We start from the raw sequence: 24,451 nt of genomic DNA, 5'->3' as shown, positions 1-24,451 counted from the left end.
TTAATAACTAAATTAGGCTTAATTAATTCAATTCCATAATTAATTTTGACCATAAATATTAGCACTAGGAAAGTTATTATATTATTAATTGAAATTTTTTTAATAAGGTTTATTTTAAAACGACTTCAATAGTATGTGTGTCTTTTGTTTATGAATGCGCCGAGATTATGACAATCTGTTTAAAAACTTAACTTGAAAACTTAATAATGCAAAATTGAAGCGTGTCAATAAAAAGAATTAGAATAAAAGAAAAACTATTATTATTATTTTTTAATAAAATATAAATACTTATTTATATATATTTTTAATATTTTGAAATGTTATTTAGTCTCTTAAATTTAATTGCATAGCATATAATTTCTACAAATATTTGTTGCTGCTTTTAATCAGCGGATACTTTTTTTGTAACTGCATATATATTTAAAATATACATTAAATAAACCCAAGTAATTAGTTTTTAAGAACTTAACGAGCTTGCTAATAACAAGTGGGTTCCTTTTCTATTAACTTAATTATGCAAGAATATAGCAAGAAGCTCGTGATGAATTTGTTATGTTATTGAAATTGGCATTAAAAAATCATTGCCTACTTTTCAGCTTAATTCGTGCCACGGTGCGGTTCGTAGCCTACCCAACTGCGCTGCCACAGCCCGCCTCCGTTTCCGCATGCAAACCGTAAAGGCAACGGCGCTTATGAGGTTTTTGTGCTTGTGCCGTAATTTAACGAAGTCAAAACGAGAAAACAATAAAAGCCGATGCAGCTAGCAAAACAACAGCAACAACAACAGCAACAACAGCAACAGAGGCGGCATCAGCATGCGACTGTGTTGGTGAGTGAGAGAGTGTTCTCAATAAAAGCACTCAGCATGTGTGTGTGTGAGTGTGTGTGCATTATATTGTTGTGTGTTATATTTGTTTATGTTTACAACGAGCGAATGAGCGAGCGCAGCGAACGGAGGCTGCGCGCGCTCCTTGCCACCTGTCGTTCTAAGTGGTTGCCAGAGCGAGCGAGACGGCGAGCGGCGAATTCAGAAGCAGAGCAAGCGCGAGAGCGAGTATTCCAGCTGCAGATGCCGAAATATTAATGATAATTATGTTATGCACGCCTAACATAATTATGTTAGTGTACATTTTTAAGCTAACGCCCAAAGCCGAGCATCACCTTTTTCGCCCCAAAGGCTTTCGAGTGAAAAACCAAATGGCCAATTTCTAGCTTGCATGTGCGTATATTAATTAGCTGCATTTTGCAATGGCCATTGTTGTAAATATTGTGTCCACAACTATGAGCATATTCGTACAAACGCAACGAGTCGCAGGCGCAGCCACAGTAAAACTCTCCCAAACCCAGAAGCACCCACACACACACAAACCGAAATATGTTTGCATGTGTGTGTGCATATACATTAGCTGCTGCGACGGCATAAAAGCCAAAGGACGCAGCCTGCACTCCCGCAGTCGCTGGCCAAACGCGCAGTCCGCAGGTCACATTTTTTATGGCTCTGGCGCCAACTAACGTGCGCTTATTCAAAAAAAAAAAAACTATTTGTTTTACGTGTGCTGTGTTCACTAAATTTATTTTTTGTTTTTTTTTTAAAACATTTTTTAAAGGCAACAGTGAAAGAAATCAAATTTCTAAAATTAGAATAATTTGCTGCGTTTTGTTAAAGTAATAATTATAATAACATTTGATGGCTGGGCCATTCATATCGCCGCTGCCGGGCGATCTGCTCACGGAGTACATGTTCGGCCGGAGGCGGCAGCGCCGCAATCGCACCACGTTCACGCCACAGCAGCTGCAGGAACTGGAGGCGCTCTTCCAGAAGACACACTATCCGGATGTCTTTCTGCGCGAGGAGGTCGCGCTGCGCATCAGCCTCAGCGAGGCGCGCGTCCAGGTGAATCATTGCGGCAAAGCCAGCGCACGTATGTCCAGGTGCCGTAGGTTGCCCATCTACAACAGTTCTTTCCACAACCTGGCTAACAACATCTTCTTCTTTCCCTTCTTGATTCTCATATTTCGATAAAAAAAATAAAACCCTGTGCAAGTAGAACTCCCGAGGAGTGCCCTCTTCCGAGTCTCTATCGATTTTCATATTCTACAAACGTGAAATTCCTAGAAAATTATATAAAATTAATTGCATTAGACTTTTAATTATTGATGGGATTTACATATGTGCAATTTGAGGTATTCGAAAAACCGTATAGCACATATTATTTTCGTTCAGTTCTCTTAGTCGCACAGGTCTGCCTACTTAGGCCCAATTTAAAAAAGGGGTTTAGCATAAACGCGATCGGTGTCCGATAAAGATGTTGTATGGAGATAGCCCGTTTTGATTTTTGGTAGCTGTTTGCCATATATGTTTGGCGGCAAGCTGTTAACTTTCGATACTTTTTGTTGCAGGTTTGGTTTCAAAATCGTCGCGCCAAGTGGCGTAAACAGGCGCGCCTCCAGCTGCTGCAGGACGCCTGGCGGATGCGCTGCCTCAGCCTGGGCACGCCGCCAGTCATAGCCGGCGGCGGCTCAAATAGGCCGAGCAACGGAACAGCGGCCAATGGTAACAATCAAATGCCAGAGAACTTATCGGCGGGCGGTACAGCAGGCGGCAAGGATGCCATGATCAATGATGTCGGCGTCAACGATGTGCCACTGGCCAGTGGACAAGGCGCCAGCAATTTTACAATGATGCATCCGGCATTCCAACAGCAGCAACAGCAGCCAACGCATTCACAGACCGAGCACGATAAGCTATCGAAAACCTACACGGAACTGAAGCTGTACAAGGAGCCGACTGCGCATGGTGTTTCCCAACTGGATCTGGGCGGCATGTCGGCCCTCGGCCCTGCCTCCGATGAGGGCTCTGATGGCTCCGATTCCGAGGAGATAGATCTCACCTCGGGTGCCTGCATAGATTTCTCACAGAGCAGCAAATTGCAACAGCAGCAACAACAGCAGCAGCAACAACAACAACAACAACAACAGCAGCAGCAGCAGGCGGCAGCTTTGGCGGCGATACAGCCACAGCAGACCTCGAATGGGGTGCATTAGACCTGAAAGTGTATATAAAGAGCAATGATTTATGCATGTAATATTAAACTGCATTTCAGTTAATATACTCCCTCTTTTTTTTTTTGTATTAGAAATTAAAGACACAATTAAAAACTTAAACATAGTCGAAAGTTTAATGTATTCGTTTTTATCTTGGAGTTCAAATGTGCGCCTTACATTTTGAATCGCGAGTCGATTGTCGATTTCTTATCGAAAGCCGATAAACTGTATAACGATAAATTGTATAACGGCTGCTGCTAAGTTAACATACCTTATGTTAAGCCTCTGTTCGGCTGTTGTGGGGAGACATGATAACATATTATCTTAGGTCAAATTTCATCAGTATTACCGCAACTTTACCGATTAAAACCGCACAACACAACAACAAATTTATGTCAGAAATGAATATGATGAGTCAATCGAAAGAAAAGTCAAGAAGAGCGTTCCCCTATTTGAACTTACATACGAACTACTTAACGCACAATTGCTTAAGGGAAATTATGATATTCATTGTGAATGTTAGAGTTCGACATAAAAGCTGAAATTTTCTAGTCGATTAAAACATAATCACAATTGATATGTTATTTATGTTTTGTGCGCTGCAAAGACCGTTAGATGTCTTTAGTCGGCTGTAAAATTAATCGATACGTGCTGTAAAATGCAACAGTCTGCTGTTAAATACAGTTTTTGTTTCTGTTATGATCGCCAACAGATATTTTGAATTATTTTAAAAAGCATATTACTATAAATTATAGTTGAAATGTTTTAATACGCATAACTACGTATGTACACAGTGTCTAATGCCACCAAAGTTATCAATCGCAGAAATCAGAATTCATGTTTGAGGAGGTTCGTAGCATATCTAGGGAGAGTAGAATAAAAGAGGTGGAAAACTTGGTAAACTTCGATGGTCGAAAATCAAAGATGAACGGCGACGAATAGGAAGATAATGAGACCTTGCCAATGTTGCCGATTTGGAAAAGATAGAAATTGATATTGAAAATAAAGGTGCAAAATATTAATCATGCTTTATCATTATTATTAATAATACTACCTACCGTAATTCTCCGTTTTTTGAAATCCAGAGACTCCCTTGAGGCCAGAGACAAGTTTCAATTTTCTTTTAGCCCACAATTTGAATATCAATGTTAAGTTGTTTTTATTTGTTGTTTAATAAGTAAAATCATTTATCAACATATGTATAACTGAATGTAGTTCTCTCCTCGCTTATTGCTCAATTTTCACTTAATTGTCTAATACATAAATAATTTAAGATTTACTTAACTATAAATTGTTGCAATCGTAGCCGATATTGCAGGACTCTTCGCATAAAACAAGACACATTTTAAAATGCAAATAAAAAATACTTTTGGATAATTTCAATTAATCAGTTGAATCGAAACAAAACTTTACAATTGTCTAATTGTCTAGCAAAACAGTTTAGCAAATTGTTGACAATAATTTACATTTTACATATAATTTAATTGAATTTAGTTTCGTTCAAATATTAACACAGGGCAAATGAAAAACCGAATATCATGTTACACGTAAAACAATACACACAGAAAAAGTTAACCACAAATTTGTTGGGCCTTTTTGTTTAGTAGTCATTCGTTTAGCAAAAAAAAAAAAAAAAAAACTATATATATATATATTTATAATAGCTTAATTTCTAAGAGTTGTTATAGTGTGTGTAAATGTAATGCTAAAAATACAATAAGAAAGCACTTGAATTTCTCTAATGACAAAGGCAACTTGGTGTTCTTTTTGTTTCTATGTTACATGTTACATTTTGAACGTTCGCCGCGGCTCAGCTTCTCCCTTCTGTGCTTCTCCGACAATAAGCGCTGCTTGCTGCGAACATAGTTTGGCTGCTGTCACACTTAACCGCTGCAAGAAGAAGGTCGAAAGTTAATGTATATATTTAACCGATTCAGTTATGTTAAGTCAATGTAAAGTAAGCAACAAATCAAATGTGTTAGAGTACAGTGTGTGTGTGTGTGTGTGTGTGTGTTTGAAAGGAGCACGCAGAAAACTATCAACAACACGTTAAGCATAATGAGAGAACATAAATAGTGCGTGCGTGTGTGTGTGAGAGAGAGAGAGAGAGGGAGAGCACAAAAGATAGTCAGTTGATCAGCGTTAGATAGAGACGGACGGCTGGATGTAATCGGCAGAAAATCTTAAGAGCACCAGTTGATACAGATACAAATGTACTACATGCATACATACATACATACATACATATATGGGAACTCATTTAGCGACACAGACACAGACACAGGCAAAAGCAGATTTCTTACTCTTTGCTTCGGTTGCTGCTGCTGTTGTTGTTGTTGTTGTTTGTTAATTTAGCTGTTGTTGTTAATGTTGTAGTTGTTGCTGCTGCTGCCGCTGTTACTGCTACTGCTGCTGCTGCTGCTGTTGAACGGGGGTCTCAGGGGCTGTTGGCTGATCTTGGTTTTAGCTGTTGTGTTTTTTGAGTGCATATGAGTTTTGTTGTTGCTTGTTGTTAAGTGTGCGTGCAACTGCATGCCGAAAATTCACAGCACTTACTTTAAAAAGTCATTCATATTGATGTAATTTTTATAACTAAATAAAGAGAAATACATAAATGTATAAAAAATGTATAAAAAAAGGTAAGAAACAAAAACATAAAAACACAAATCGTTATGTTAAACACAATGCAAGTGTGCTGTGGACATGCAGCGGTATGAGGGGGTGGGCGCCGTGCGGGGTTACGAATAACAACGCAAAGCAATGACCAAAACAAAAACAAAAACAAAAAAGAGGTAGAGATAGACACATACATACACAGATATAGGAGAGCAAACAAACGGGAGTGTATGATTGAAGCACGAGTTGCAATCGCAAAGCATGTATGCACGTATGCACGCATACATTTATACATGTGCATGTGCATATGCATGTGCATGTGCATATGTATGTATGTCTATTGGCGTTCACCTTTTGGCCGATGTGGTTCGCGAATAGGGATTCTGCAAGATTTTGGGATGCGTTTCCATTACGCGCAACAGCAAATTATCCAGATAGTCCTCCAGCTCTTTGACGCGCTGGCGTTGCAACAATGCCTCATTCTCCATGCCATTGGCGATCAGCATCAGCTCCTGCAATAGACAGAGAGGCAAACACAATGAAGAACAAGCGCATTAAAACAGATGCACAGGATATGCTCACATACCTCCCGTGACTTTCCCTCGTATTTTTTGGCCAATTGTGCGGAGATCTCGGAGCGGCGTTCCGCATGCGAACCAGACTTTTCGTGTCCAATAATAATGCGCTCCGTGGACTTGGGGCTGGGCGAGTTGCTATCCGTATCGTTCTGTTTGTCTGTGTGCGAAAGAGATAAACGTTCAGATGGCGCCAAATACAAAACGAATGCAACAGAAGCGTACAATAAGAGTGTGAGTGTATGTACATAGGTCGAACCGAGTGTCGCCACGAACTAGTAGTTCTTCTTGCAAGCTTACCAGACGCTTGCCGCTTCTGAAGACGGAACTAGTTCGCATGGCTTGTGAGCACCAGGAACCAGTTCAGCATTTAAATCTTTACTGCTAGTCATTCGTTTGAGACGAGTCTCGGTTACCTTTTCGGACATGATTTTTGCCACTTTTGAGAAGAGCATGGCGCCAGTTCATCATTTGAAACGTATGCAAAACGGATTTACTTGGCTACGAAATAGTTGTTCCTTGACCTAAACGATTCGATCGGAACTAAATTCAGTTCGCGGCACAGCTAACGGACACCAATACACTGGCGGATGCAAAACACAACAAAAAACCAAAACAAAACTAAATAAATATATAAAAATAAGAGCAAAGGTTTTTTTTTTTTTTTTTTTTTTTTTTAGGAGCTAAAGTGCACAGGAGAATGACTGAGCTTCAGAAAGCGGATAGTGCGAGAAAATAGATGACGAATGCGTAGGAAAAAAAAAAAAAAAAAAAAAAAAATCGTGTTAAAAAGTTACAATAGGTTGACACAAAGATGACAGCTGATTTGGAAAATTGCTTGATTCGATTAGCTTGGTTCGATTGGTCGTTGAATCCGCCAGAGTTTTACAACACTGCGCGCACACATGCCGCACTCCCCTGCGCCGCCAGCCGGACAGGATTAAGTTCGAGGTACAAGTTTGAGGTAGTTTGAGTAGTTGACGGATTAGTTTTGGTAGCTGGATAGGTTTTTGCTGGGTTTCAATATCTGTTTAAATCTGGTTTTGTTTTTTGTTGTATTTTTTTTTATTTTTTTTTTTTTTGAACTATATTGTCTCAGCTCCTAATCGCTCTTTTTTGGTTCTGTCTCAAATTGTGGTGTCTTTTTGGGTACAACAGCTCACCTCGCTTATTGCCGTATTTAAATTTGCCCAGTCGCTTCTCCCAGCGCTCACCGCTGCCGCTGCCGCTGCCGATGCCGCCGCCGACGCCGCCGCCAATGCTGCTGAACTCCTTGGGCGATTGCTCGGGCGTTAACAAGTTATGCTCTATGCTTGGATCTACATCGGCGACAGCCACGGCCATGGCCATGGCAACGGCCACGGTTTGGTCCTCGGCAATGGTCTGAGCTTTTGATTGCGGCTCCTCCAGGGAGGTGGAGCGCTTGGCAAAGCTCAAGAGTCTTTGATCCTCCTCACGGCGCTTGGCATCGCGCCGCCGCTGCTCCTCCTGCTGTAATTCCAGCTCCTGTTGCAGCGCCGCCTCCTCTTCGCGCAGCCGCTGCTCGTTCAGACGCAGCTCGGCCTCCAGGCGCGCATCTTCTTCTGCGCGTCGCTGACGTGCAGCTTCCTCTTCGGCAGCAGCCTCTGCCTTAGCCAGTGCCGCCGTCTCGGCCTTCAGCTGCTCACTTGTTGTGCCGCGCGGCTGTGGTGTGGGTCTTACACTTGGTAACGGCTGTGGCGGCTCGCTCATCGGATGCGATCTGGGCGCGACCGGCTCAGGAGTCAGCTCTTCATCTGCAAAGATTGCGGTGCTGTTGCGTTGCTCAAACTTGGCGAAGCTCGCATTGAGTGCATCAAAGTTACGCGGCTCGACATCTGGCGAGAAGAGCGAGTTGCCGCTCTTGCTGCTTCTATCATCGGAAGGCAATGGCGGTGGCGGTGCTGTCTTTGGCGGCAGCGGCTGCTCCGGCACTGGCTCCTCTTCCTCTTCTTCTTCCTCCTCAGTGTCTGAGGAACTAGAGGAGGAGCTTGCCGATGGCACCGGCGGTGGCTCCTCGCTGGTTGCCGGCAACGGTACGCGCGTCTCCCAGCTGCGACGCTTCAAGGAATCGCTGCTGCCAATCTCTAAATACTTGCCGCCACCATACAACTTGGATTCCCACTCATCCACCTGGATTGGAGATGCCTCCACTTGTGTTTGCCCATCACCTTCCCGTTCCCGTTCACGTTCACGTTCACGTTCACGTTCGCGTTCCGACTCCAGCTCTTGCTGTGTCTGCGGGGTGCGCGGCGGCTTTGAGGGAGGTGGCAGAGTGCGCGCACGAACGCTGAAATCGAGCTCAAGCTGTTCCATCTCCGCAACGATTGGATCCTCATCGAGTGTCTCTTGCATTATGGGCTTACCTCCGTTGAGTTTTCCCTTCGGGCCACCACCACCACCGTTTCCGTTGCTCAGCAGCGGCGACGGGTTGCGCGGAGCGAAATTGTTGGCGCCACCACCAGATGAAGGCGGCTGCAGGCCGGAGCGCTGGATGTTCAGCGAGCTGCCAGAGCTCTTGTGGGACAGATTGTCGAACACAAACTCGTCCTCGTCCTCGCTTATTACACCGGGATCAGCTTCGCCGGCACGTTGGCCCCGCCTGCGTCCGCTGCCGCCGCCAATGCCGCCCAGGCCCGAGGAGCTGTTCGGGGTGCCGATGCTGGCAAAGGAGCCGCTAAACGAGCCGCTGTCATCGCCATCGGCATGCTTCTTCTTGCTGCGTATGTGCAGCTTCGAGCTGAGCGAGCCAGCCAGCTTCTTGATGCTCTTGCGCTTCTCACCCTGGCCAATGGAGAGCAGGCTGCCGCCCACAGAACTGGCCAGCTGCCCAATGGAAGACTTGTGCTTGTCCTTCTTGCTAAGATCTGTCAGCGATCCGGATTTGACAACGAACGCGATGCGCACCTCCAGTTCGCCGCGCTCCTTGTTCTTCTTCTCCTTGCCCGGCTTGCTCTCCAGCTTTAACCACTTGGCGCGCGGCCTGTCATAGACGTCCATGTCCTTGAGTGGCAGCGTCGCCTGGCCGAGAAATTCATCGATGCCCAGATTATTGCGGTGCAAGCAAGTCAGCGTCAGCTCTGCCCGATTGCCCTGATCCGGAATTTTGCTAGAGTAGCGAAAGAAACCCAATTAATATCCGTCTAGTTTAGGATATGGATATGTATTTGTATTTGCACTCACAGTTCGCACTCCTCGTTCCAGTTGACGGTTGCCTCCGCCTTGTCCTTGACTGATGTCTGGTACTTCTCCTTGCCCAGGGCAATTGTGACGAAACAGTTGTTGGTGCCATTCTTGCCTTTTGTCAGAAGACCTCGCGCACGCTGAACTGTAAATGAGAGCGAGCGAGAATTCGAGAGATTAGAGACTGGGAAAGGGCACATCTAAGTACAGATGTGATCTATGTGAGTTACTATTGATAAGGATGGGAAGGATAAGGAAACTCTTACGGGTCTTGTATGTATACAAAAATACCAAGCCTTCCTACTATTTTAGAGCAATTAAAAACTTTGAAATTCGCATAGAAAGGCATTATATTGGACAGAATGAGAGTGAAAGAGAAAGAGGAAGCCAGTGTTGCCAATTGTCGCTTCAAAGGCTATGAGTTGAATCTTTTTAAAAATAGCTTCTCAAAAAACAGCTCAAAGTGGCCGATGGATCATTGGCGCAGTATAATGAAAGCCAGTGACAAGCAGATATATTACTGCAGCAAACTTTTAAATATTGTGTGTGTTATACAACACTAAGTTGTAACACAGGCGACACTCAAGAAAGAAAGAAGTTAAATAGAAGTATGTTAGGTGACTAAGCGGTTATTTTAAGATAGATCGCATTTAGAACACAACGCCAATATCTTCAATGATCCTCTTTAATCTATATAAAACTTTACGACAGCCAAACCCCTGAAGCCTTCTGTTTGGAAAATCATTGCGATTACATCGCTGTTGGGATTTTGGAATAAGCAAGCACAATACGATATATATTTTTACAATTTATTGACTTGACGAGTTCATTCCTTGTGTTCAGCTGTAGCCAAAAATAGCAACCGGGCTCCGGGCGAATTTTGATTTGCCCGTCTTCATTTCCGGCAGCTGTGTCAACAACAACCACGACAACGACCATGTTCTGAGTGCGTCGCCAAAAAATCCAATCTAAACGGGCTGAAATTCGCATGGGATTGGATTGTGAGTCAGTTTTCGTCTTACAATCGGGCGTATCGCTCTTTTTTGATGGCGACCCAAAAGCAAAGCAAATTTGAAGCCGCGCCGAGTTTCACTTGAGAGCGGCGCCGTCGTGACCTCGACGAATCCAAAAGCCAAATCCAAAAGCCAAAACTAAAACCAAAACCAAAGGCATAGCTCGAGCATCCGGCTGATATGGAAACCGCAGAAAAAATTCGCTTTTGGCATTTGTGGTGCGCAGAAAGTCGCAGCATTGTTTCACAGTCAAGGCGAATGAATGGGGTGGGAGGGGGGTTTACGGTTCCAGTCCAGTTACATATATGCATAGGCAATTGAAGAGACTCTATTTCTCAGCTCTAATTATACATAAATATTCAGACATCCATGAGTTCACCGGGCATACATTAGGGTTAAGAGAATTGAGCGAATTGAAGGAGAACTCAAAACGCAAGAGCCAGCGAATCGTATCTTATTTTAAGTTTTATTTTAAAGAAAGCTGTCTTTAGGCTTCATCTTTTATTCTCAAAGCTCTATGTGAACATTCATGTTTTGCTTGTTTTGGCAAATGGGTGGAAAGTTTGCACTGGCAAATATGTAGTTGTAATACCGTGTAATACCCGGTAAAAGTATTTTATAATTTCCAATTGCTTCTTTTTTTGTCTTTTCTAACTAATCGATTTGCAATGACAATTGTTTATTGACTATTACATATGCATATACATACATAATTATTCGAATATGTTATTCAAATTGTTGGCGCAACGCAAATTGCGCAAATTTCAGACTCGTAACAACAAAAAGTACAACAACATTTGCAGAGAGCGTAAAACAAAACGCGCTCAATAGAAAAGCAACGAAAACATTTTTGTTTTTTTTTTTTTTTTGTATTTTTTGTACTTGCCAGTGTTGCAAATCTGTTTGCCTTTTTTTTTTACAGTTTCGCTTACATTACAAGTGAAAGAAGTGACGGCTGCAAAGTCGCTGCCTTTTACCCGCTTTACCCGCTTTAACCGCTGCTGTGGGCGTCTTGACGCCAAATAATTATTATTACATTAACCGTTTTTTTTTTCTGTTTTTGTCGTTTTGCCCGTTCTGTTTCAGACCCGCGTTCATCATCACCGTGTTGTGGTCGTGTCTTTTCTTTGGACACATAGCTTAAGCCAATTTAGGAAGTTTTTGCGACATCGCCTGTCTTCATCTAGAGATGGCCCGGGATCGTAACACGCACAACAAATTCCTAAAACTTATATGCCGGGATTATGCTAATTGCTGAGTGGTTTTTATCTCTAAGCGACCAGTGTATACCTAAATATTTAAGTATATTAGTACTCTCTATACGCTGTTTTCAACTGGTTTGAAGGCCGTTACGCCTGTCTGTAAGCTAAGAATAGAGTATGGCGAGTCCAGTCGCCTAAGTCCGACAGCAACGTGCCTACTTATTTCGATACTCATCTCTCCTCACTTATTTTCGTGTCGTGTCACAGCGAGAGCACGATATGTGCTCAACTCTAGTTTCATCATCGGCAGTGGCTAGCGGCCGGGGGTGCGGGCCGAGGTGGAGACATGCAAATGGCTGCCACCAAAATAGAAATGGCAAAAGGTAAATGGTAAATGCCAAATGGTAAAATATGCCAAATAACGACAAAAACAAAACGAAGCGAGTGGAGCGTAGATAGCGAGAGAGAGAGAGAAAGAGAGTGACAAAGTAGCTGATGGCGCGAGCAGGGAGCAGCAAGGGAAACCGTTAAGTTGCCCCGCTTTTTGTTTTTTTTATTCGCCCGCTTCTCGAGGCACGCAGGTTGAAGCTTTCGTGAATTATTGCCCACTTCGGCATCATTTTCGCTTTTTGAGTCACACTGTAAAACTGTTCATTCGTTCAGTCTTCGATTATTTTATAGCCAGCCGATCAAAATGTGTGTGCGCCAATTCAACACCCAGAGCATTTTTTGCACTTTATGCTTTTCACATTTCGATCACCTAATGTAGATGACTCTCATACCCAGGGGAAGCAGAGAGAGGGGAGAGCAATAAGCGGCAATACAAAAGCGTTCGGCACGTAATTGAGTGATTGTCGAGAGCAAACAGAAGCCCAAGCAAGCAGCACGCTGGCGTCATCAATGAACTGTGGGCAAATAGACAAACACACCCACACATACACAGGCTGTCAGAGAGAGAGAGACTAAATGTTAGCCGCAGGTAGACGTATATATAGTGGGCAGCCATTGTCAAGCAACAGACTCGAATGTTAAAGTAGTGAATGCTTGCACACATACATGCAAGCATTAATGCATATGTGTACACACGTACACTCGTACAGTTTATTGTATAGTGTGTGGTCATACAAAAAAGAAGAGATTTTGTATGCAAAAATAACATAAAATTTACTGTTGGCGCTTACATTCCAAAGTGGAATTTTCGACTGTTTCTTAAGTTCCCCAAAAGGTCAACTTTGAACATTTTTTAGCTGTTTTAAATTGCTGTTAACGGGTTCAGGTGTTATCTTCACGTTACTCAATAATATATATTGCTTGATAACGATTATTTATAGGAACTTTGATTTTTGTTAGGGCGCCGCTTTAGCTCTTGCCACATATGTATGTACCCTTAAGTTGGAATAACAGGCTCTTAACAGACATATGTATATGTATATGTATACTGAATACACAGATGTATGTGTTTGTTTATTGTCAATTAGTTGAATGGTTCGCATGACCCACAACTCAAACACAAAGGTGAGTGTATACATACGTATGTACATACATATATGTATGTACCTTTTCAATTGTCCGATTACAGAGGGAACGACAATAGCAAAAGCAACAAGTCTGTCAAGGAGTATTCAGCTTGTAGATATCCTGTAATCAAGCTACTAATCGCTGGAATTCTTTTATTGAAAGGATGTGTAAAGTCGGATTAACCGAATCGAACCAGCGACTTTTTAATTTGTGTTTGCAGCCCTGCAAATAACTCAAAACTCTGCATACCCTTTGAGCCAATTGTACAGGGTACAACAACAATAAACAACAGCAACAACAATGCAACTACCGACAATTGTCGCATTTATGTTGCTTTTGCTCTTTTAACATTTTGTTGGCCTCTGTTTCTCTTGAGGAGGTCAACATTTGAGGTTAATTAATTTCAATGAAATCATTGCCAAGTGGTTGCTTGGTTTATGTAACCCCCCCCCAAGACCACCCCTTCTGGATGCACACTGTCCGGAAATTTGATTATGACATTTTGCTAATGAATTAAATACATTTTCTAATAGATTCAATGTGCGAGTCAATTTGATAAAATTGCAATGCGATTACGTAATCATCATTATCAGGCGTTATCATCATTATCATTATTTTCATGGATTTCGAGGTGGTCGGTCTTCAATTGTGTGGGCGTATTTAAACGCGCCAGCAATTCGACAAAAACGAAAGAAGAAAAAAAAAAAACCCAAAAATAAAATAAACTTTACTTGCGACAGTTAACAGTGGCAGCCAACCGTTAAGAGTCAGGCGACCTTATTAATGCCACAGACGACGAAGACGTCGGCATTGGGTAGCTGCTGCTGCTTACCCACATGCAACACCTTTGCCGCCCCACCCACCTGGCGGCAACTGACTAACTGATTCAGCTGTGCGCAGTAAAAGTCGCATTACAAATGTAAAAATTCCCAACACGCACTCTACAGTACGCTGTTCCACTTTCCACAGCGCGTGTGGAGTTACAAAAAGGGGTGTGGAGGGGGGGGGGAGCGTGGCAGAGAGAACAGAGAACATGAACGACGCTGATGATGATGATGGCGATGATGATGATGATGATTACAGGCGGCGGCGCTGGCCCCGAGGCCAATGCTCCTCCTCGCTCGCTCGCGTTGTTAGCCACACTCCTCGCATGCTAATGAGCCCATGGACAGAGAGTCGTGTCTGCCCACAGCAGCAGCAGCAGCAGCAGCAGCAGCAGCAGCGGCAGCTGCATTTCAGATACACGTACTGACAGATACAATTTAAAATGTTTTCCAATTCGCTTTGGTTTTCTTACAGTAGTTTCCGCTGGCATTGGCCGGATCGCGTCTCCCTCTCTCTCTCTCTCTCCCTCCCTCTCTATCCCTCTATTTGTCATCAATTTTGAACAAACGACTGACTTTGAGCTCTGGTTTTCAATGACCACCAAGCTGATGGACTACCCTTCAATTTGATTCGACTTGTGCCATAGATCTTTCAAGAGTCAAAGCGAATTTTGTCCGGCCGTGAGAATAATGCGATTTCGTTTTGGCGAACTTTAAATACCCTTGCAAAGAGCAGATTATAAAAATATTATCATATATTGTTGAAACTTAATTTTCAACCGATCTTCCATATGGAGTAGGAGCCATAAGTTTGGCAATAGCAGCTATATGTTAGGAGTTAGCTTGACATAGAAACTTTGCTGTGTCAACTTGACTTTCGAAGCTGATCGTAAATATCGATTGACTTTTGAAGGGATGCTCCCAAGTGACAAACTCAACGTACCCTGGGCAAGGGTATCATTCTCTAGAGACTCAACACGTAGCCAAGAAGAACCGCTAAACTACATTTTACGAAAGAAAATAATGACCATTTGTGCCTAATTATATTTCGAAGCATTTCACAATCGGAACTCTTCGGATTCTAATGACTCTTTACGTAATCTCAGCAATTCTTGCTGTCTCTCTCGCTCTCACCTGTCAGCATTTAACAAAATGCGTAAACACAAGCGGGCAGGTTGGAGACCCGTTAAGAGAACAGCATTTGTTATTAACCAGCAGCAACAATTTGCGGCAATATCATAAACAACAGCTGCAACAACAACAACAACATTGACCATAGTTTAGATCGTGCGAAAATGTTGATTTATAGTTCTCCAACATGAAAGAGAGAAAAAAAAAAACCAAGAATGCTGCTGTCGAGTCCAACCGACTGCGTTATACTCGTTCGCAGTCCAAATCATAGATACATATATCGATTTTTCCGTTTCCGAAATAGTTTTCGCTCGATCTTTAGAGTTTAAAAGTTTTCTTGTGCTGACAAATTCGCTGATTTTAGCTCAGTTAATCCGACGAGTTTAATGTCGAGTAGTGTATATGCAAGCAAGCCAATATACTCTTCTTTACAATGTGAACCAGTGCAGCAACACAAATAAAAACCTCTTGAGAGCACTTGGAACCACTCGAAACGCCCCGAATGCAACTCTGTGCTGCATTTCGTATGATATATACACATATGTATATATATATATTTTCTCTAGTTTTTTTAAAGTGCACTTTGTTTTGCTGCTGCAGTTGCATTTGCATTTGCATTTGCAGTTGCAGTTGCATTTGCTGCTATTAATATGCACTTCTTGCATGCGCAGGCTTTAAATATTCAAAATACATTGTATTATCTTCTACCCTGCGAGCATGAAAAGAGCGATGGGACCCAACGGAGCCACAGAGATGATGGTAAAGATCTGGTTAAAGTAAATCGCAGGTATTACTAGAGCCAGAGGGATCGATGAGAGACGACTACTTAAAAGCAAATGGAACCATTTCCTCAAAACCCTCAGCAGCCTTGCCACGCCCCCCAACTAGCTCTATGCCAATCGGATGACCTACCCCCAGCTAAGTTCGATTTCCGGATCAATCGGTCAATTCCAGTTTGCAGGGTATCATTTGGTTTGACAGTCTTTCTTTGCTTTCTTCAGCCATGTGAAAGAGGCAGAGAGAGAGAGAGAGGGAGAGAGGGAGAGCAAGGCAATTAATTGCATGCAGTACCCAATTGTTGATCACGTACAGACAATTGCATGTCAATGCGAAAGGTCAAATATATCTTCGGTTCAGTTCAACTTGTTTATATCATACGAAGAGTGAGGGAATGCAGCGAGAAGATCTCCACGGACAACCAGTAGCTGAAGGCGAAGACGAAGAAGAAGGCATTTAGCAGTTGGTAAACTGGAAATCAATTGATGCGACAGGAGGTGGAGTCCGACATCTGATTTCAGACCTGTTTCGTTCGGCTGCACTTGTGTTATTCGCCGGGAATAGTCGCTAACTGGGTCGGGGCAATGAAACGTAACTGTTTCGCATAAGTGCATCCAACGGGCCATCGGCAGTCACTGAAGCAATTGAAGCAGCAACGATTCCAACAAGAATTCTGTCTGCAACTATCTAATTAATATGTTTCGTTTGCTTTATACATATTACATTTTACATATATATCTCCCCGAATGTTGTTTATTGCCCATCGGCGTCAGGAATCAAGCCTGTGCGGAACCGAACCAGTTCCAGCCTGGAATTTCCATTTGTTTTCTACTCTGAACCGAATCTTGAACCTGAACCAAACAAAATCCATAAAACCATATTCGCTCGAGCTTTAATTTTGTGCCAGGAAAACGTCATCCATGCGTATCAAAACATATAAATTAGCATTATCTGATTTATTTAGACAGTTTTTTAGATTAGCTATCTAATCAAGTTTTGCTTAATTTGTAAAATATATACATATATTATATGTATTTAAAGGAATGATAAACTTCTTCTCCCGTCAACTTCTTCTCCGAACTGCGACCTTGTCAGCTTTACGGATCTAGTGTCCTGAAACTTTACCATCTTTTTGTCAATACCGGACCACTATATCATATAGCTATCGTTGGTTTAATCGATTGGCAATGAAGTTCTTGTATGAAAAGCATGCTTAGATTTCACTAGCAAGCTTTATAATTCGCCTCGCCTATCTGCAAAACCATAAGCCAAATGTCCACAAGGGTATTCATCTTCGGCGTGCCAAGATCGAAGCCCTTTCTTGGTTTATTTTGGATTTGGAATTCGTCATGTGCGTGTTTTCAAAATTTTGACCCAAATCGACAAAATGGCAAGTTACATCACGTTTTTTTCCGCGGGGAGATATGACGTTCCAAAAGCTCATAACTCCGCGCGGAGATATGACGTTCCAAAGCGACATAACTCCGCGTGGAGATATGACGTTCCAAAACGACATAACTCCGCGCGGAGATATGACGTTCCAAAACGACATAACACCGCGCGGAGATATGACGTTCCAAAACGACATAACTCCGCGCGGAGATATGACGTTCCAAAACGACATAACACCGCGCGGAGATATGACGTTCCAAAACGACAGAACTCCCCGCGGAGATATGACGTTCCAAAACGACAGAACTCCCTGGGGAGATATGACGTTCCAAAACGACAGAACTCCCTGGGGAGATATGACGTTCCAAAACGACAGAACTCCCTGGGGAGATATGACGTTCCAAAACGACATAACTCCCCGCGGAGATATGACGTTCCAAAACGACATAACTCCCCGCGGAGATATGACGTTCCAAAACGACATAACTCCCCGCGGAGATATGACGTTCCAAAACGACAGAACTCCGCGGGAGATATGACGTTCCAAAACGACATAACTCCGCGCGGAGATATGACGTTCCAAAACGACATAACTCCGCGCGGAGATATGACGTTCCAAAACGACATAACTCCGCGCGGAGATATGACGTTCCAAAACGACGTAACTCCGCGGGAGATATGACGTTCCAAAATACATAACTCCTCGCGGAGATATTACGTTCCAAAACGACATAACTCCGCGCGGAGATATGACGTTCCAAAACGACATAACTCCCCGCGGAGATATGACGTTCCAAAACGACATAGCTCCGCGCGGAGATATGACGTTTCAAAACGACAGAACTCCGCGGGAGATATGACGTTTCAAAACGACAGAACTCCGCGGGAGATATGACGTTTCAAAACGACATAACTCCCCGCGGAGATATTACGTTCCAAAACGACATAACTCCGCGCGGAGATATGACGTTCCAAAACGACATAACTCCCCGCGGAGATATGACGTTCCAAAACGACATAGCTCCTCGCGGAGATATGACGTTTCAAAACGACAGAACTCCGCGGGAGATATGACGTTCCAAAACGACAGAACTCCCCGCGGAGATATGACGTTCCAAAACGACATAACTCCCCGCGGAGATATGACGTTCCAAAACGAAATAACTCCGCGCGGAGATATGACGTTCCAAAACGACATAACTCCCCGCGGAGATATGACGTTCCAAAACGACATAACTCCCCGCGGAGATATGACGTTACAAAACGACATAACTCCGCGCGGAGATATGACGTTCCAAAACGACAGAACTCCCCGCGGAGATATGACCTTCCAAATCATCATGATTTTTTTTCAAAATCGAGGTCGGTGCGAAAATCAAAACTTTTTCGATGATTTTTTTTAATATCTCGGGTAAATAATGTCTGATTTTAAAATGTTCTACCTTTTTGAATGCGTACGGATCCCTAACATCAATTGGCATTCAAACAAATTAAGCATCGATGGGTTGAAAAATGTTGTTGACAAAAAACCGATTCGTTCGTAAATTCAATCTTTTTGATGATTTTTATACCCTGAACCCATTAAAAATGGGTATAAGGGTATATTGTATTTGTGCAAAATACAAATGTATGTAACAGGCATCTCCGACCCCATAAAGTATCTATATATTCTTGATCAGCATCAAAAGCCGAGTCGATCTAGCCATGTCTGTCCGTATGTATGAACGCAAGGATCTCGGAACCTAGAGACTGAAATTTGAGATGTAGGTGCTCCTAGTGCCTGCGCAGATCGAGTTTGTTTCCGAAAATCGATAACTTACTCCGTTCCAAGCAATCGATAAAAATCGATATCGATATCCTTTTTTTTTGGCAATTTCGGTTAATAATAAGAGCTAGAGTCACGAAACATGATATGTTGCTTCTAAAATAGAATATATATATGCATTTGATGTTGGAAGAAGAGGGTTCAGAGTATCCCCTAGTCGGGAGCTCCCGACTCGAGCCTCTTACTTGTTTTGCTTTGTGTTTTTCTCTTTGGTGGTTGCTTAGTGGAATGTTTGTTTGTTTGTTTGTCTGGCTGATTGGTTAGTTTGATGGTTTTGTGGTCTGTTTAAAAAGGCAGCACATTGCGCAATTCGCTTGTAGTTGTTGTAACTCCGTGCACGAGCTGGCGAATGGGGCAGCAAGAATTTATGGCTAAAAATAACGCACGCAATTAGGCAGCACCAAGTTCTGAAAACAGCAGCCAACTTCTAAAAACAGACGACGACAAAGTACAAACCATGCACTCGGAGACCGTGGATTTGTGTGGGGAATGTGAAGAGATAAAGCCTAAAGCCAAGGGCGGGCAGGGAAAACAGCTACAGGGAGTGCCACTGGCCGCCAGAGGGAGTGGCCCTATACTTGGGCCGAGAGTCCATAAGGGTGGAGGACAAACTGAATTAACTAAATAAATTATATGCCTATACTAAATGTCAAATAGCAATCAACAGTTTCTGAAAGGTTCCACGCGCTGGGGTGGAAAATAGGTGGAATGCTTGAAACTTTTTTAATTGTGTTGATAATATATAATCAGTTGAAAGAAGAACTTCTGTGAGTTTTTTTTTTTTTTTTGCAGAAATCGTTTCCCAGAAGCTCGTACCAGAAACAGCTGTTTGTGCGATACTCTGAGGCGCAGACGAACGGGGCTCATCTCAAGTGCAAATATTGATACACGACTTTGGCAAATAAGACAGAAACAGATATTCGTATTATTTTATGTTCCACCGTCTGACGGCTGCGAGAAGTGTGGAGTGAACGTCTGGGAGCGTGGACCGCGGATCGGGCAGCGGGGAGCTGAGGTAGAGCTGCGGTGCTGTTATCAAGCAAAAGAATGCAAACAATGGCTAGAGACAGGCACGAGAGCAGCTCAACAAACGGATTTGTTTATTAATTGACGTCAACGGCTCTTTTTTCTTTCGGTGCCTGATCGCTGGAGGCAACTATAACTTTGTCATAAGCCAGACAGACAGCTCACCAATGGCCGGGAATGCAACGATGCGAAAGATCGTCTGTCTAGAGGATCTGTCAATTTTAACAGAAAACGCATTAAACTAAAAGAAGATATATTTCATCGTGAATTGCAGACAAACATCTCCAAATCTCTTTTCCAATAAGAGTTATTTTAAAGACTTGTTTCTGGTTTTAATCATTTCGATAGATCGTTTAGGAACAACTTAATAAAATGAAATCTTAAACTTAAAATAGGAGCATATATTATGTAGTTTATTTAGGACATTTCCATTTAACCAGTGTTGCCAACTGTCGCTTCAAAAGTAACTGAGCAACAGGGTTGTTCTTACTTGTCAAATAGTTGAATCAGTGTAAAATTTCAACAGTTTCCGCTTGACGAGCGCTGAAAGCAGCGCAGTTTAGCTACAAAATAGCTAAATTGGCAACCAGTGTTGCATTGTTACGTTTCACTATATGTTGGCTAATATCTTAGAACAAAACTTACGACATCGCCCACCTGTTAGACTGAAAATAAAATGTCTTTCCAAAATTCCATCAACCAGACGTAGGCCATGATATTCGTGTGGCTGGAATTGCCCAAAAATGATTCATCGACTTTCATTGAGTATATTTTGTATATGTTTTTAATTCCTAAATTTCATAAACTTTAAAGAGCATACGAGCTTCGGCTATTTACGTAAGCATTGAATTGCCGGATTTTGGGTCTGTGCAAATACTCAAATACAACTGTTCATAGGTATTTATGTATGTATGTATGTACAGTTTTAACTGTGCATACATTTGCACATGTATGTGTGTGTGATAGCTCTGGAGAGCCGCAGCCAAGCTGGGGAAATTATCCAAGTTCAAGGTAGAGAAGCAGACGCAAAAGGACAAACAAATGGCAAAAGCAAATTGCCAATCAAGCATCAAACTGTTTATCTGTAAGTGTGTGTGTGTGTGTGTGTACATTGTTCTTATCAGCGTGTGGCTGAATGTGTGCTTAGGAATATATGTGCGTATGTATGTATGTGTGCATTATCTGCTTTATTTGCAAGAGCTTGCTTTTTTAACATTTTATGAGTCACTTACATATACATACGTATATGTATGTATGCACCTATTCATCTGTGCGGCTGCCTACATACGTTTACATCAATTTGTGTGCATATGCATACATATGTACATATGTATGTATGTTAATATGCGCATTTGCAATATGGCACATGTTCATTAAAAGTGTACTATGTGCAATATTTGCAATTGGTATTCATAATTATAAACAACACGAGCCGAGTTAATTAAGAGAGAGAGAGGAGAGAGAGGAGTGGCGCAGGTTTGCCATTTTGTCACGAATATGAAATTTAGCGCTGATTTTTCATTGACATTCAGCCATGAAAACAAAACAAAAAACATAAACATGCCCAATACAATGCACAAGAAAAAAGCCCACTAAAATACACACACACACACACACACGCACACACACAAACTATGTACGCGAAAGAATGCGACAAAGAAGAAAAGGCGAAATCAAAATAAATCAAATATGCGCGCCATGCGCCATTAGCGAATCAATCAACGAAAACAAGCGACTGATGAAGAGGCTGAAAGAAGAGGGGGAGCATGAATGCGTTTAGTTAGAATTGCGAGTTAACATTTTTTGTTACTTTCTAGACACGCGCGATGAGTAAGCGATGTAGCAAACGACTTATCGCATGAGCAATGAAAATGGCAAAAGGCAAATGGCAAATAAATACATAATCTTATCAACGTAATTTACTGATACTGGAATAGAAGTGTAGATATTAAGTATGGGCAAACAAAAAGAGAAAACCGGGAAAACCTGCAGCAGCGGGAAGAGCGAGGGTCATGCGTTCACAGCGTCGAAGACAGAAAAGTGAAATTTTAAACAAGATGTTGAATAGGTTACAATGGTTTTCACCACGAAAAAAAAAAAAAAAAACAAAAAGCACAGAGAATCTCTGTCATAAGCACACATACATATATACATATACATATATATATATATATACATGTACATGTACATATGTATGTGCACAGAAAACACACATGCATATGTACATATGTGTTTGTTGTTGTTATTCTGTTGAAATCCCCACCGTAAGCCGATGACAAAAAAAGCAAAGTGCGTAATTTTACCAATTAATAGTATTAAAAAGCCGTTCAATTGGTTTTGCGCTTAAATATGATGATTTTTTACCCACACACCCGCAGGAATTCATTGACACTCACACACACACACACACACACAGTCACGCTCACATTCACTAAACCAGTTTAACGTTTAATGCGATATTTTAGGAGCGTCTCTTAGCAGTTGCCCCTCTCAAATGTTATTTATGCAACGGCATTTGCAAGTGTGACCAGCTGACAGGAGAGATAGAGAGAGGAGTGAGTAACACCTGCACTTACCAGTTACACTGCAATGTGTTGGACTCCACATAGCGTTAGCACCCTTTTCCAATTTGGCGAAACAGCAGCGCACTTAATTTGTGTGTAGTTATATATTTAGTATAATTGTGGAGCTGTCTGAAGGGTAGGCACGCTGTCTATTATCAAATGCACTTGCGCGCATTAATATTTGAATAAGCACAGCAACAAAATACACACACAAACACTTGTTTGACGCGTCGCGTATTGGTAAATATATATATTCTTCTGAATAGCAACAAAAAAAATATAAGGCGTACAGGCCACACGCGTCTGCCCTGCAGCTCTGTTGTATGTGATGTCTAAACTGAAACTGACAATCGATGCCCCACTATCGATATGATCGTTGTTTAAAACTTTATGCGCTTGCGCTAAAAATTGCCTGCAAGGCATGGTCAGCCTAACTTTGTCACACACATTACAAATGCCAAATATCGAAATGGTCGATAACTGCCATTGCAACACTTGTACGCAACACTGCAAAAAGAATTAAATGCCTGCATCATTTTTTAAATTGCATCTGCTCTAACTGCTTGCCTATTATATTTAGTTAATTATTTATTTGTTTGTTGTGTGTTGGATAGTGAATTATTTAAAATTATGGAGCCCATGACACTTGGTAGTCCCGTCAGCAGTCCTGGCAGCAATCAAAGCCAATATTTGCCGCCTTTTCTCATGGGCGACTCTCAGGCCATGACGCCCCATAACAACACGCTGTCACCCAAGCTGGGACGCTATAATGTGAGCTTCGGTAAGTGACAGATACCATAGCTGTCGAATATCGTAGCAATAATATATATATACATATATATTCGTATTCTCCTACAGCTTCGTCTCCAAGCAGCAACACGCCACAGGAAACGGCGTACAACAACAATCAACAACAACTAAATCGCTCAGCTATGGGCACACGCACGCTATTTGCCGGCGGCAGCGGTAGCGCCAGTGGTGGTACAGCGAACACCAGTCATCAGGCTGGTCCTCCCACTCAGGGACTGTTTGATTCACTGCGCGGCGAACAGGTGTGCGGCACGCCGCAGCGCACACATTTGGCCATGTTGCAGACGTCGCATCTGAACAGCTCGAACTATAGCCTGAATCAGAGCTGTCATCCGCCAACGACACAGCTGAATGATTCGTATGTACCCAATGCGCCCAATGCCGTTAACGCCTCCATGCGTGCGCTCTGTTCTCCACTCGGGGCCAACATGTCACCTATGACATTGCCACACACACCGCAAGCACGCGGCGGTGATTTTTGGGTAACTATCTTTGGCTTCTCACCGGGTGCTAGCTCCATGATACTCCAGCACTTTACCATGTGCGGCACAATAGTGGATGTGGTGCATGCGCCGCAGAACGGCAACTGGATGCACGTGCGGTTCGCTTCGCGCATTGAGAGCGACAAGGCATTGAACTACAACCTGAAAGTCATTGCCAGCAATGTTATGGTGGGCGTCACTCGCTGCACCGACGAGAGCATTATAGACAAGGAGAACTCCAAGTTGGCCGGACCAGATGCTGCTGTGCCTTTTCGACCAAAGGTACGACCGCTGACACAGCAATCCTACAATAATGCCCAGCATGAGACGCATGTCTCACCCAATCGCAATGTGCCACAGAAGAGCACCGGACTGATGAACAAGGCAATGGATCTCATCTTTGGCTGGTGATCGTTGAATAGATTAATCAATAATAAAAATAAAAACCGA

At 42.6% G+C, this 24,451-nt stretch overlaps 3 protein-coding genes across 10 annotated transcripts; 2 read left to right on the top strand and 1 right to left on the bottom strand.

Moving 5' to 3' along the window:
• The first annotated feature begins 1,467 nt into the window (after positions 1 to 1,467).
• On the top strand, positions 1,468 to 3,176 carry LOC6632166 (homeobox protein orthopedia). The gene is made up of 2 exons (XM_002055228.4): positions 1,468 to 1,894; positions 2,401 to 3,176. The coding sequence occupies exons 1-2, from the start codon at positions 1,688 to 1,690 to the stop codon at positions 3,043 to 3,045; spliced, it is 852 nt and encodes a 283-aa protein (XP_002055264.3). The 5' UTR covers positions 1,468 to 1,687; the 3' UTR covers positions 3,046 to 3,176.
• Positions 3,177 to 4,187: 1,011 nt separating this feature from the next.
• On the bottom strand, positions 4,188 to 23,061 carry Rip11 (Rab11 interacting protein). 7 transcript variants are annotated; one of them, XR_011416773.1, is made up of 8 exons: positions 22,722 to 23,061; positions 9,438 to 9,582; positions 7,400 to 9,363; positions 6,248 to 6,396; positions 6,013 to 6,173; positions 5,602 to 5,637; positions 5,349 to 5,512; positions 4,188 to 4,935 (listed from the first exon to the last, which is right to left on the bottom strand). XR_011416773.1 is itself a non-coding variant. In XM_015170976.3 (7 exons), exons 1-7 carry the CDS (start codon positions 22,750 to 22,752, stop codon positions 4,929 to 4,931), a joined length of 2,493 nt encoding a protein of 830 aa, XP_015026462.1. In that variant the 5' UTR covers positions 22,753 to 23,061; the 3' UTR covers positions 4,188 to 4,928. The 7 variants fall into 7 exon arrangements, 3 of the variants coding, with proteins under 3 accessions (XP_015026462.1, XP_015026464.1, XP_002055265.2); XR_011416775.1 differs by having other exon boundaries at positions 5,290 to 5,637; XR_004305231.2 differs by having other exon boundaries at positions 5,349 to 5,637.
• Positions 21,052 to 24,451, top strand: Nup35 (Nucleoporin 35kDa). 2 transcript variants are annotated; one of them, XM_015171173.3, is made up of 3 exons: positions 21,052 to 21,229; positions 23,324 to 23,490; positions 23,568 to 24,451. In XM_015171173.3, the coding sequence occupies exons 1-3, from the start codon at positions 21,093 to 21,095 to the stop codon at positions 24,410 to 24,412; spliced, it is 1,149 nt and encodes a 382-aa protein (XP_015026659.3). In that variant the 5' UTR covers positions 21,052 to 21,092; the 3' UTR covers positions 24,413 to 24,451. The 2 variants fall into 2 exon arrangements, with proteins under 2 accessions (XP_015026659.3, XP_070065592.1); XM_070209491.1 differs by lacking the exon at positions 21,052 to 21,229 and having other exon boundaries at positions 23,200 to 23,490.

The sequence above is a fragment of the Drosophila virilis genome, chromosome X, assembly GCF_030788295.1.
Source record: "Drosophila virilis strain 15010-1051.87 chromosome X, Dvir_AGI_RSII-ME, whole genome shotgun sequence".
NCBI classification, from domain to species: domain Eukaryota; kingdom Metazoa; phylum Arthropoda; class Insecta; order Diptera; family Drosophilidae; genus Drosophila; species Drosophila virilis.
The sequence above is the reverse complement of the archived record's forward strand: the minus strand, read 5'-3'. Positions and strand labels throughout refer to the sequence as shown.

Bases quoted from the DNA above. Each gene is read 5' to 3' on its own strand.
- Rip11 (XM_015170976.3), bottom strand. From the start codon at position 22,752: ATGTGGAGTCCAACACATTGCAGTGTAACTG. The intron at 9,364-9,437 runs GTGAGTGCAAAT...TCGCTACTCTAG, and splicing joins TGGAACGAGGAGTGCGAACT to CAAAATTCCGGATCAGGGCA. The intron at 6,174-6,247 runs GTATGTGAGCAT...TGTCTATTGCAG, and splicing joins ACGAGGGAAAGTCACGGGAG to GAGCTGATGCTGATCGCCAA.
- LOC6632166 (XM_002055228.4), top strand. From the start codon at position 1,688: ATGGCTGGGCCATTCATATCGCCGCTGCCGGGCGATCTGCTCACGGAG. The intron at 1,895-2,400 runs GTGAATCATTGC...TTTTTGTTGCAG, and splicing joins TCAGCGAGGCGCGCGTCCAG to GTTTGGTTTCAAAATCGTCG.
- Nup35 (XM_015171173.3), top strand. From the start codon at position 21,093: ATGTATGTGTGTGTGATAGCTCTGGAGAGCCGCAGCCAAGCTGGGGAA. The intron at 21,230-23,323 runs GTAAGTGTGTGT...TGTGTTGGATAG, and splicing joins AAGCATCAAACTGTTTATCT to TGAATTATTTAAAATTATGG. The intron at 23,491-23,567 runs GTAAGTGACAGA...ATTCTCCTACAG, and splicing joins ACGCTATAATGTGAGCTTCG to CTTCGTCTCCAAGCAGCAAC.